This window comes from Euprymna scolopes, chromosome 43, assembly GCF_053919585.1.
Source record: "Euprymna scolopes isolate OS-2025 chromosome 43, ASM5391958v1, whole genome shotgun sequence".
NCBI lineage: Eukaryota > Metazoa > Mollusca > Cephalopoda > Sepiida > Sepiolidae > Euprymna > Euprymna scolopes.
The window spans coordinates 7,919,756-7,934,024 of record NC_136524.1 but is presented as its reverse complement, the minus strand read 5'-3'; the positions used below and the strand labels follow the sequence as shown (position 1 = coordinate 7,934,024).

General features: G+C 32.3%; 1 protein-coding gene across 1 annotated transcript in view; it reads left to right on the top strand.

The window, feature by feature from the left end:
• Positions 1 to 14,269, top strand: part of LOC145268159 (CDP-diacylglycerol--inositol 3-phosphatidyltransferase-like) — a 67,036-nt gene that overhangs the window by 32,491 nt on the left and 20,276 nt on the right. The window contains exons 2-3 of the mRNA XM_080123358.1: positions 10,346 to 10,480; positions 10,942 to 11,095. Of these exons, the coding sequence (XP_079979484.1) occupies positions 10,346 to 10,480; positions 10,942 to 11,095 (289 nt within the window). The remainder of the gene's footprint in view (positions 1 to 10,345; positions 10,481 to 10,941; positions 11,096 to 14,269) is intronic.

Genomic DNA, 14,269 nt, shown 5'->3' with positions numbered 1-14,269 from the left:
TCAGATAAGCACTTGCCATGGAAGTAACGACAAAACAAAGACAGGCTCGCAACGTCTCTTCTGTGGGAGAAAAGGCCCCTCCCCCCCACTAAGTCACAAAGTCTATTTTGTACTCTGTCAAGGCAGGATAGGCTGTTTTTAGCAGCTCCTGCCTATATGTGGCAGCAGTACTCCATCCTTGGATGTACCTGGCTTTTATATAGATGGAGAATTGCATCAGTAGTGAGATATCTTCTGGAGCAGTAGAAGGATCTTACCATTTTTCCAGTGACCTTGGCAACAGACTTGATGTACGTGTTCAATTTCAGACCAGGAATAAAGGTCAAGTTCTTTAAACTGTTCATATAAGATTTATTTCAACAGCTAACACATTGAATCTTCTTAATATAGCACGGTAGAGATCAAGCTAGATTTTTCTTTTAATAGTAAATCAATTTTAAAAAAATCAGATTTGGACTATATAAAAACAATCAAACAAAAATTCCATTCAACTGACATTTTAATGAAAGGCAACTTAAAAAAGTTTAAGCACGTTATATTGATAAATGGCCCATTTTTTAAGATCAGACCATTTTTATATGCATAGAAACTATATGCATTATATAAAGTTATAAAAAAGACATCAACATAAAAAATAAATCACCTGTCACTGAAAATAACTTGAAGTAGAAAAAGAAACAAAATTGCTGTTAATGAGAGAGAATTGTATATTTATAAAGAGAAAAGATTAAATTTTGTTTATATTTAAATTTAATCAAAATAAACCCAAAAATTTTGTTTAAATTTAATCAAAATAGCCCCCCCCCAAAAAATTTGTTTATATTTAAATTTAATCAAAATAAACCCAAAAATTTTGTTTAAATTTAATCAAAATAGCCCCCCCCCCAAAAAAAAAATTTGTTTATATTTAAATTTAATCAAAATAAACCCAAAAATTTTGTTTAAATTTAATCAAAATAACCCCCCAAAAATTTGTTTATATTTAAATTTAATCAAAATAAACCCAAAAATTTTGTTTAAATTTAATCAAAATAACCCCCCAAAAATTTGTTTATATTTAAATTTAATCAAAATAAACCCAAAAATCGCAAGTTGAAATTGAAGAGAATTTCATATTTACTCATTTTTGCCGTGGAATTTCGACAGGTTCTGCTGGTTAGCATTATTAAGTTTAAAGTTTGAAATGCCACTAAAAGATTCTGATCCTTTTGATAATATAAATGCATTTCCTTTAACACAACTCGCTAATTTTATTCCAAGCATCAACTTCCAACAACCCATGAGTGAAAAACTGGTTAATTAGTTTGTTAATTCGTTCATTGGTTAATTATTGAAATGGAAAAATAGTAATTTTGCTGATTCAGCTATATTTCTATGTATCTGACTTGAATTGAATAAGAAAATATTCACCAGAGTCTGAAATAAAATTCCAATGTCTTCTCTACAATAATATAAAGCAATCTTTATTTAACTGGAACGTCGGAATACAGAAACCTAAAGATACTAGCATGGGTGCCCGGCGTTGCCCGGGTATTTGGAGGTGTATGTTGAACAAAAAAAAAAAAAAAAAAGCGGTAAATTTTTTTTAACTTTGACCCCTTAAAATTTATTGTTTTGGGCTCAAATAAAGTTATTAAGTTAGATCCATGTCCAAGGAATGTATATCTAAAATTTCAAGTGTTTAGACCCAAAATTGTCGGAGGAGTTTGGTAGAGTTCTCAAAGGTCAAATTGTTGAACTTTGACCCCTTAATCGCCAAATTTCTGGCCGAAAACCAATCACATCAATTTTCCCAAATCTCGGTACCCTGTATATCAAATTTCGAGTCTGTAGACTTAAAATTGACAGTTATTGCGTAGGGAAGTGTACACACACACACACACACACACACACACACACAGACACTTTCACGATATATATAGATAATCTAAGTTGGATTGGCATGTGTGTATTAGGATGATAATTTAGTTAAAGTTGGTCTTCAGTCAATTTTCGCCCCACATTAACATTGATGAGAGGTGAAGAGAAGTGCCACACCTCTCTACTTCGAAGTCTCAACTTAAGCTGTATTGTATTTTCCTGCCCCCCCCCATACACACACAGTTGTGTGCATTCACTCATGTGTTCAAATTGACTTGTGTGTTTCTACACGAGTTTGGATGTGCCTGTTTTTGCCAACCAAATCACAACATTGCTCTGTAAGAAATTGTATGTATATACAAAAGAAAATAGATCATTCGTCATGAAAATCCTTGGATAAGAAAAAAAAAGTGTGAAAAATGAAGACTGGCACTTTTAGATTGATATCTATAAGTAAATGGAAATATAACGCACTAATCATGCTTACACAGCATTCGTCAGAATGAAGTGAAATCGTTTTAGTTTTTAATTATTTTCTGTTTGCACCTCAGGTTGACCACCCCATATTCTTTAGTTATCAGTTATCTCCCATGCTGATTTTTATTTTTTAGGTGATTATTTAACAATGTTTAATATGTCCAGCCATCTTGGTTGGATTAAGTAATTTCAAAAATAAATTGTACCTATTTACAATGCCTCCCCACGGGACAGTTAGACACCAGGGTCGTTTTTTAACATGGAGAAAAGGTACAAAAATAAAAATTGTCTCAGTCGTGAAGGATTTCTCCTCCGCTGAAAGAGAACAAGAAATGGAAGTGCCGCATCTGAAGAACAGATACTACACTTTGATCTTGGCCAAAAGGATTGTAGCAAAATATGTTATGTTGCCAATAACACAATACAATAGAAACAAATGAAAAATTGCTTGTTAAAAGCAAAGTTTGTGTTGTCAATTTATATGTTATTTGGGTCTAACTTTAAAAATCTAACAATACAACTGTATATGCTAGATTAATGTTTGAGATTTACTAAAAAGTTAAAAAATTTAAATCATAAAATAGATTCATTCAATTAAAACATGATTGGATTTCAAACAAGTTCTGAGCACATTATGGTAATAAGTTACAATCTTTTTAACATATTAATAACAACCTATTTATTATTGAAAGTATTCTGATATTCACAAAATATTCATCATTTTAAAAGCACCCTTATTTATTATTTTGAATTTGATATGAAAAATACAAATGCAGTGTGTACACTGGTTAAGCTCACAGTCTTCAAATTTAGACTCTTTTGTAGAAAGATATTCTGGACAAGAAAAGATCTTTAATTCAATGTTGCGGCTAAAATTGTTGTAATATTTCAACAGTCCTATCTCTTGATTATCCGATGCATAAGCAACAGCTACGATGATCCGATGAAAATTATCTATGAATCTCGGGAAGTGTCTGTCACTGAAAGATTTATTGAGCTGGATAGAATATGAAATCAATGAAATTGTAATTTAATATATTTTTTGTGAAGAAAACCGTGATACTTTCTGTAATTGAGTAGCCATTCAGAATCTGACTTCATTTTTATTGTATACAAGCAAGCTACCTGGTGTTGCCCAGTCGTAAAATATGCATAAATAAATTAATTAATGCAGATAGGTATTAAACGTAACGTCAAATTCTTTAAAAACAGTTTTTAAAAAATGGAAAGAAATTGAGACATGTGCATGCGAGTATTTTTATTTTTTCTAAACAGTTCACATCTTGTAAGTTATAAAGAAAATCAAGCTAAGACTGAAACCTAAAGGCAGTAAGTCAAGTACGATAACCATTAGGCCAGTTTGCCATGATCTTTAAAAAGTGTTTTCAAACCTACTTTTACTTTTAACATAGGGAATCTCTCACATGAACGACTCATGCATGCACATTCATGAAACAGTTAACAGATAAAAATCTTATGACCCCCCTCACATACCAATCTTTTAATTTTGATGCCTTAGCAGCCCATTTTTCTGGATGAAAACCAATTATAAGTTTTTCATATGTCTGAATATGTACCAAATTTCAAGTCCGTAGATCAAAAAATATTCATTGAGTACATACTCAAAAAGTGAAAATGTGTTGATGTGAGGACACTTCTCAACCTATATACTCAACGGAATTGTAAAGATTTATATATCAATAAAAGTGAGAATGTGTGTATGTGAGGACACTTCTCAACCTATATATATACGTTGAGAAGTGTCTTCACACACACACATTCTCACTTTTACAGATATATAGATATACATATGATTATAAAGAAATGTATACTTTTAATGTATATGTTCAATAATTTTTTCAAATTGCCACTGAATTAATCTCTCTCTCTATCTATCTATCTATCTATCTATCTATATATATATATATATATATATATATATATATATAGTAATTTATAAAATATATATGGCGATTAAGCTACACTGAATATTCTGCGTTTCATCCAACTATAGGATTCGTCAAGCTTATGCGCGAATTCTGTCGTTGCTTCTTGTTTTTATATATGTTGAGGATTTCTAGTCGGCCAATCAGCTTTCTATTATCCACCGCACCCTTTCCTACCAGCCAATGGGCATGCATTTTATCAAACAAAGGATCTGTTTTAGAACTAGGTTAGTGGTTAACTACTTCGTTTATTCACATAAATTCAATATACGAAAGTATAGATTTATGCGCAAACTTTAAGTATTTACTTCAAAAGTGCTCAATACGTAGGTAGAGCTAGTTAGTAATTTATAAATATTCAGTGTAGCTTAATCGCCATATATATTTTATAAATTACTAACTAGCTCTACCTACGTATTGAGCACTTTTGAAGTAAATACTTAAAGTTTGCGCATAAATCTATACTTTCGTATATTGAATTTATGTGAATAAACGAAGTAGTTATATATATATAATCGGTAATCATGACAACCGTGTTCACTCAGCTTCCATTTCTCTCCGCCCTACTGTTTTCACACACACACACACCCTATATTATTATATAATCCCTTTTTTCTTACTACTTCCTGCAACCCTCAACTACTCTTTCAACTCTTCCTTTTTAACCCCTCCCCTTTCTCTTAACAGAAACCAGATCTTTGGAATAGACAATCCATCTTTTTTATTTATTTTTTTTTTTAATAGAAATTGCTTCAGTCAAGGCATGAAACCACTTGATCTAAGGAGCTTAAAAATATACTATTTCAAGGTCAAAAAAACTAACTCTTGAATTGGAAGGTAGTTATTCTATACAAGTCCTGGAGATGGGTCACTATTCTGTACAGGTTCTGGACTTTATAATTTTGCCACAAAAGAGCAAAAGTTCCTTCTCATGTTAGAATGCTAAAAGATTTAATTTTTATGGAGCAATTCTGGTTTCTGATTGGTTGATAGCATAACGTGAATCAATTTGATTCTTCAGTTCTTATCAGCACCATTTATAAATAGAATCTCCCAACTTTTAGGGAGCATACCCCATTATAAATTAAAAATATTACAACACAAACAATAAGTACTAGAATATGAAGACTAAGAGACAAAATAAAGGAAGTGTGAGTTACGAGGCTGCTGAAAGTAAACCCAGGGTCTATTTTCTACTCTCCTGCAAAGCAGTGTATGATTTGCACCTTCTCTGAGGTTGTTAGCCTTCTGTGTATCTGTAGAAAGAATAGTTAATGGTGGAGAACAAATAAAGCAATAGAATTTAATTATCTACCGACCTGTATACTTTTAATGCACTTAAACTTTTAAAGTTTTTTTTTTTAATTTCAAAATTTTATTCCATTGAAAGTGGTATTTACGACACAAGAAAAGAAAATGTCTGTTTGTTGCTTAAGTGTTAAAAGACAACGACTAACCTACCACTAACCCTAAGTCTAGTTCAAAAATAAAAAACACTATGAAAACAACGCTAGCAAATAAATACTGGGAACTCAAGGAAAGCAGACATTCACCGGTAGTCGAATGGAAAATAATAAGGTAAGCTACCACGTGTAGGGACCTAGACGACCCATGTAGATTATGCCTTCATGAAAAATTTGCTATCTTGTACTTTAAAGAACCCCAACATCTATTAAACTGTAGAAGCGAAATAGCGAACAACTGTGTTCACAAGATAAAATTTACTCTAGGATAGCGATACAAAATAGTTTTAAAACTAACAAAAACAATAGAAAATAAACAAATAAATAAATTAAATAAACATGAATATACATAAACAATCATACATATATGTATGTGTGTATATATGTATATATATATATATATATATATATATATATATGTGTGTGTGTTCATATATGTATACACATATATATATTTATATATAAACTAACATAAAATATGACTAAATATGCAACACAATATTAGCTACTTGTATTTTCTCTACCGCTCTCCCTCAAACCAAGACTGTACCCTAATAAACAAAGTCTCAGACAGCATAGATATAGCACTCTCCCTCGATACTAGCGCACAAATACATGTATTTGGTGACTTCAATGTCCACCACAGTAACTGGCTAGGATTCTCAAATCACACAGACGTAGCTGGTAGCGCAACTCATAGCTTCTCTATATCTCATTCCCTATCTCAATTGGTTACATTTCCGACACATTTCCCAGACCAGCACGATCAACATGCCTCACTTCTAGATCTCTTTCTGACAACGGTTCCCAATGACTGTACAACAAATGCCCACAGCCCACTCGGGAATGCTGATCATGCTGTGATAATGGTAGAAATCAGCCTAAATTCTCACCCTAAAACTGAAGACCCACTTCTCAAAACAACGAGGTATTACAAAAAGGCTGATTGGGAAGCCATCAGGGAGCTCATCAGAGATGCCCCATGGCAAAATATCTTTACTCTTCCAGCGGAACAGTGTGCAAATGAGACAACTGAATGGTTCAAAACTGCTATTGAAGCACATGTTCCCGCACGGAAATACTATAGCAAGCCCACTCTCCCCAATGGTTTACTTCTGCTTGTGCAGCTGCCATTTGTCAAAGGCAGCATGCGTTCCGCAGATTCAACCGACATAAGTCCAGCTCAAATAAACAGAAGTTTATAGAAGCTAGAAATAATTGTAAGAGAGTGATAGACACAGATAAGACAGATTACTCTGAAACCACCAGAAAGCGCATCGAAGCACAGAAATTAGGAACCCGGGATTTTTGGAAAATCTACAACAGCGTAGTTAATAATGGACAGTCAATTATTCCCCCACTAACAAACAATCATGAGGTTGCTTGCACGGCAACTGACAAGGCTAATCTGCTTGCCAGTCGGTTTGCCTCAAACTCCACACTGAACTCGGTACACCACTCACTCCCTGATTTTCCTCTGCGAACAGACGCCACACTTGACGATTTGAAAATCACCCCTTCTCAGGTACATGCTATTATAAAAAACCTAGACACCTCAAAAGCATGTGGACCAGATCTCATCCCGGCTGTGCTATTAAAAAAATGCTCTGCCGAGGTTGCTCCAGTTCTGTCCAAACTTTACAATAAATGCCTTAACGAATCTTGACTGCTGGAAAACCGCCTCTGTGGTACCAGTCTTCAAGAATTCTGGTGAAAGAACTGACCCACTAAATTATCGCCCCATTAGCCTCCTCCCGCTTTTCGCCAAAATATTTGAGTCCTTAGTTAATGAAGCCCTAGTCCAGCACCTAACAGCTGCTAAACTCCTGACTGACAAACAATATGGATTTAGGCAAGCCCGTTCAACAGCAGATATCTTAACTGTAGTTTCTGAACGTATATACCGTTCATTGGATAAAACATGGGAGGGTAGAACGGTGGCCCTTGATATATCTAAGGCTTTTGACAGGGTATGGCACGATGGTCTTCTAAGGAAAATTGGATCATATGGAATCACTGGAAGAATTCATAATGTAATTAAATCCTTCTTAAGTAATAGAAAAATCAAAGTTGTCCTCGACGGACATACATCCAAACAATATGACATAAATGCGGGAGTACCTCAGGGGTCTATCCTTGGACCTTTATTATTTCTGATATTCATAAACGACCTCCCTGATAATATTGTTTCGGAGATGGGTATATTTGCCGATGACACCACTCTCTATAACAGATATGAGGGGAAAACAAATGAACACATATCCAAGGAAATGGCAGAAACACTAGAGGACGACCTCCAATCCGTAGTGGAATGGGGACAAAAATGGTTGGTCACATTCAATGCTGCTAAGACTAAGCTTGTTTCCTTCAATAACTACAAGAAACCTTCTCTACCACCAAGAACACATTGCCTGAAAGTACTTCTTTTAAACTCCTCGGCCTAACGTTTACAGGGAATATGAACTGGAATAGATACATTGAGAGCATTGCCAAGGCTGCTGCAAGGAAGGTTGGCTCCCTCTACCGTGCTAGAAAACTACTTACGCCTGCCAGTATCCTATACCTCTATAAGGCAACCATTCGCCCATGTATGGAGTACTGTTGTCACATCTGGGCTGGTGCATCTGCTGCTTGTCTCTCGCTCCTGGACAGGGTTCAAAAAAGAGTCGCCAACCTGATAGGTCCTGAACTGTCATCTAGGCTTCAACCTCTGTTCCATCGACGAGATGTTGCATCCCTCTGCCTGTTCTACAAATACTTTAATGGTGAATGCTCTGACGAACTGCAAACACTTGTACCTCCCTGACGTAACTACCCCTGACAAACCCGACAAGCTACTAAGTCTCATCCCTTTACAGTAGAAATCCCTAGGTGCAAGAAAGCCTTTTACTCCAATAGTTTCTTCCCCAGAACTGCGGGTCTTTGGAACTCCCTTCCGGGATTCTGCTTTCCCAACTGCAATGATATGCAGAAGTTCAAGTGTAATGTTAACAAACATCTTTCTACTCTTCTCCCTTCATAATGACCCATTAATTCCCTAATAGTAGCCCCTGCTTCAAAGTGGCAATGTGCCTTGTTTGGGGTGAAAATTGAATAAAAAAAAAAAAAAAAAAAAAAAAAAAGCAACCATAACCTAGATTTAAAACAGATCAAGAAACTAGATATCCAGGCTAAATAGAGCACACACAAAGAAACAGGTCAACCAGAGGTCAATTAGGCCTTTGTCCGATAAGTGTATGTTCATTGGCTGATAGGAAGGGCGTGGTGGATACTAGAAAGCTGATTGGCTAACTAAAATCTCAATAGAAGGTGTGTATATAAAAACGACAGACCGCCACAAAATTCACGCATAAGCCTGAAGAGTCCTAGAGTGGATGAAACGCGGAATATTCAGTGTAGCTTAATCGCCATATATATTTTATAACTTACTATATATATGTCGTTTAACATTTAAAAAAATTTTGTACCATGTCAACAAATATTTTTCATACACTATCTTCATAAATAATCAAATTTGCTATCTTGTACTTTAAAGAACCCCAACATCTATTAAACTGTAGAAGCGAAATAGCGAACAACTGTGTTCACAAGATAAAATTTACTCTAGGATAGCGATACAAAATAGTTTTAAAACTAACAAAAACAATAGAAAATAAACAAATAAATAAATTAAATAAACATGAATATACATAAACGATCACACATATATGTATGTGTGTATATATATATATATATATATATATATATATATATTATATATATGTGTGCATATATGTATACATATGTATATATTTATAAACTAACATAAAAAAACAACCATAACCTAGATTTAAAACAGATCAAGAAACTAGATATCCAAGCTAAATAGAGCACACACAAAGGAACAGGTCAACCAGAGGTCAAATAGGCCTTTGTCCGATAAGTGCATGTTCATTGGCTGGTAGGAAGGGCGTGGTGGATACTAGAAAGCTGATTGGCTAACTAAAATCTCAATAGAAGGTGTGTGTATAAAAACGACAGACAACCACAAAATTCACGCATAAGCCTGAAGAGTCCTAGAGTGGATGAAACGCGGAATATTCAGTGTAGCTTAATCGCCATATATATTTTATAACTTACTATAAATATATATATATATATATATATATATATATATATATATATGAATATATGTCGTTTAACATTTAAAAAATTTTGTACCATGTCAACAAATATTTTTCATACACTATCTTCATAAATAATCAAATTAGATTCATCATTTTTCAATCTCCTCATAACATTCTCCATCACTTAACTGACGATCTATCTGTCTCATTAATCTTTATTCTCAGATGGTTGTTAGGCCTTGATACGTAGCAAAAAAGAAAATTCATTGGCATCTCGAGAGATTATTATAAATACACCATCGAGTTGATACAGACCTGCGGAACCCTTTACTATGACTGTGTGCTAATGTTTGAATGGTAGTTCATTGCAACAATCGGCACAGATGAAGCTTGGGGGGGGGGCAGTTTTATTGTTTTTTTTTTTTTTAAGAATGCTGTAGTATGTCTTCTGTGTCTGTACCTACAAAGACTTATTCATTTTTTTTTTCTTCAGATTATGGACGTGTTGTATTTGCATTTGCTGCATTCTACTTCATGCAGACAAACTACAAATTGGCAGCATTTTTGTATTTGTTGAGTGGATTTTTGGATGCATTTGATGGACATGCAGCCAGAATGTTGAACCAAGGTAGGTAACTCTCTCTCTCTCTCTAAAATTAGCTTAATTGTTCAGAATCATGCCAGCATGCACTCACTTATGAATAGAGTGCCTCATAAGACAAGCAGTAAATTTATCCCTAATCTGAATAAAATATAAAAGTACATAAAAATAAAAATTAAGGTTTATTTTTTATTAATTATTCATGGAATTTCCATAATCTCTCTCCCCCCCCCCTCTCTCTCTCTCTCCCTCTATCTATCTATCTATCTCTATATATATATATATATATATATATATATATATATATAAATAAATTTTTTAATTTTTTATTATTGAGCCCATAATAAAAAATTATATATCGCTCTATTAACATATCGAGCACTTTTATCGGTTTTTTTTACCTTATCTCCCTTGAAAAGAAATATATATATATGTATACCTAAAATTCCTTTGATTTGTTTTACTTTTGCCTTTTCTTTTTTTTCCAGGAAGTAAACTTGGTGCAATGCTTGACCAACTCATAGACAGATTTACGACAATGTGTTTGATGGCTGCACTTTGTTATTTTTACCCCAAATATATGCTTTTCTTCCAATTCAGCATGACTGTAGATATTGTCAGTCATTGGTTTCATCTTCAAAGGTAACACAAGGGTTTTTTTTTTTTTACTTTTAGTTTGTTTTTTTGTTTTTTTTATCAGTCCCCTTTTTTTTTTTTTTAATTTTTTTTTTTTCTATAATTATACCACTATGAGTAATGTCAACTCCTTTTCTAAAACTCTAAACTTGATTTGGCCGGTTATAGTCAGCTAAGGTACTTCTAAACTTTTGATGTGGCTGCTACCGGAAGTGGTGACAAGACAAATCAGTTCACTTTTATTGTTCTTCAGTATTTCTATTGTAAAGCGATTTATTGAAATAAAATATAAGAAAAGAACATTGTTGAAAAGTATACAATAAAAATTAAGTAGCAATATCACACCACTTTTTTTCTTTAAATCAAATAAACTCAAATTAAGTATCATTGAAAAGAGCATAAAAAACAAAGCTTACTTAACTAGATAAGTGGTCTGTGTTTTTTTTAACTCATTTAAAAGCATTTTTTTTCTTAAATAAAAAAAAGTGGCTCCGTTTGAATTAAACAAAAAACAATTTTTTAATGAAATAAAACAAGATTACAGCACTATTTTTGTAATACTATTATCAAGTTAAATTCAAGTTTTACAATATCCTTTTTTTATTAAATTGTTAGTTGAAAGTACAGAATAGTTACAAAACACCTTATCCCCATGCTAAGAATGGGTTTCTAAATAAAGTGTTTCAGAAGTTTGAGGGCCTCTGTTTTAGAGTTGCATAGTCCCCCTTCACTTAAAAATTTGCCAAAATTCAGGAAATCAATCAATTTTAATGAAATGTTGGTACTTGTACAGTTTAGTCAAGACATGAAAAAATGAAAATATCGAAAGAAAGTTTAAATTGTATGTATCCATTATAGAACGAAGTTCGCTGAAAATAAAATTTTACTTAATTTCATCAAGTAGTTTTTTTGTTTTCTTTTTACAGCGGAAAAACACGTTTTTATGAGAGCGCATTGAAGGCAGACATCTTGAATTTTAAAAAAATTTGTTTGAATTTTAGAAATGACAAAGGGAGATCACTCCAGTTAAAGTGCTGACACCCTTCCCATCTTTAATACTAGCTTTTCTTCCTAAAAATCGAACATTTTGCTCGGTATCATAACAAATTGTTTTTTCGCTGTAAAGAAAAAACAACTTGATGAAATTAAGTGAAATTTTTTTCCAGAGAACTTCATTCCATAACGGATACGTACAATTTAAACTTTTTTCGATATTTTCATTTTTTAATGTCTTAACTAAACTGTACAAGTACTGAAATGTTTAGTATTTATTAATTAATAGTGACAGAATATAATACAGATATGTATAAAAATGATAACATTTTTGGGCGTTTTATTTGTTATATTAAACATTTTTATCCCGTTTAAACGTGTTTTTCATTTATTCTTATAGAAATAAACTTTCTTCTATTCAATTTTTTCTTTGAATAGAAAATTTTTTTAAAAAGATTTTTTCCAATGCTAAAATAGATTATTAATCAAAATATTCTTTTTCTTTTCATAAAACTTATGCTTTCTAAATAATTAAAAATAGAAACTGTACACTTCATTGTTGTTAGACATTTTGTAAACATTTTGTTATGAATTTGTATGATGGCATCTCATGTCACTCATGACGGAAGGCACTCAAAAAAAAAAAAAATCAAATATCAGCACTCATCATCGTTTCTATCGATGCATACGTAAAAAGTTCTTAACCACTCCTTTTCAAATTTTGTAACAAAGAAATAAATATACATACTATTTGAACAAAGTTTCTAAATTTACTTTTGTACTAAAAGCCTCAACTTAAACATGTTTTAACTTTTAACTGGAAAGTCGCACATGTTTTGTTCAAGTTCTGTAGTAAAGATATTTTTTTACTCTTATTGTTTGGAAAATATGAAACGTTATTTACTGGTAGAACTTCTGTGTTGAGTATTTATAGGAACAGACCTGAAACCTGTGCATCTGAAAAGTCATCTTCCGCTTGCAGATACACCATGGCGGCATGTTTCATTAACAGACGGAATTAAATTGAAATTTCTTGGAATACACAAATCACAACGGAAATATTAAAATACCATTTAAAAAAAATAATTTTATTTTGAATCCAGCCATATAAGTTTTATATTGATGTAGGAGAAATTTATTAATTACTGATTTGAAAAATATGACTATTGGATGATGTCTTAGAATGTGCCTTGTCCAGAACTAAACGGTATGTCATTTGATATTACTAAATTAACCAAATTATACAGATAATAACACAATTAGTCTTTTTTGATAGTCATTTGCAAGGATTTCTTTGGTGGTGGAGAATCAAAGTCAACTATTTTGGGAATATTATGTATTGGATACATTTTTTTTTTTTTTTTTTTTTTTGATGATGTTTGAAATTTTGTTATTTTGATTTCAATAATTTTATTTTTATAATTTCATAAACATATTTATTATATAAATTGGTGCTAGTGCAGAGAGTGATCCGTGCTATTTTTTAAATCGTATTTCCAAGTTTAATTAAAGTTTTATGATGTTTTTTTATTCAATTGTAAGGTTGAAGTATGGAATAGGTACAAAACACCCTCCCCTCCCCATGTTAAGAACGGCTTTTTAAATAATAACGTTATTATTTACGTCCGGGTCACTTTCTGCACTAGTACCTATAAATTTAAATAAAAAACTTTTATTTTTACAATTTCATAAACATATTTCTTATAAAACTTCAAATAAAACAAAAACTTATTTTTTAAATTTATTAAAAGTGCAAATAAAAACTAATTGTGTTCTTTTTATCTGTATAATTTTAATTTTTATTGTATACTTTTCGATAATGTCCTTTTCCTATATTTATTTGAATAAATCGTTTCACAAAAGAAATACTGAAGAACAATAAAAGTGAAGAAACTGATTTGCCTTGTCACCACTTCTGTTAATAGACATGCCGGAAGTTAGGAAGTACATTAGCTGACTATAACCATTTGGCCTAATAGTATAATAAACATTAAGTCTTGTTAGATCTGTAATGTCATAACCATGATGACATATGAAGTGTTAAGCAACTCTAAGTATGGTCAGTACCAGATGGGTGGCCATTTAAGGTTACTAGAAGTGGGAAGATGACAAAATGGCAAAAACTGATTTATATTATTTGGATGATCTGGACTACTGTTCTCATCTTGAGTGTTATTTTCACATTTC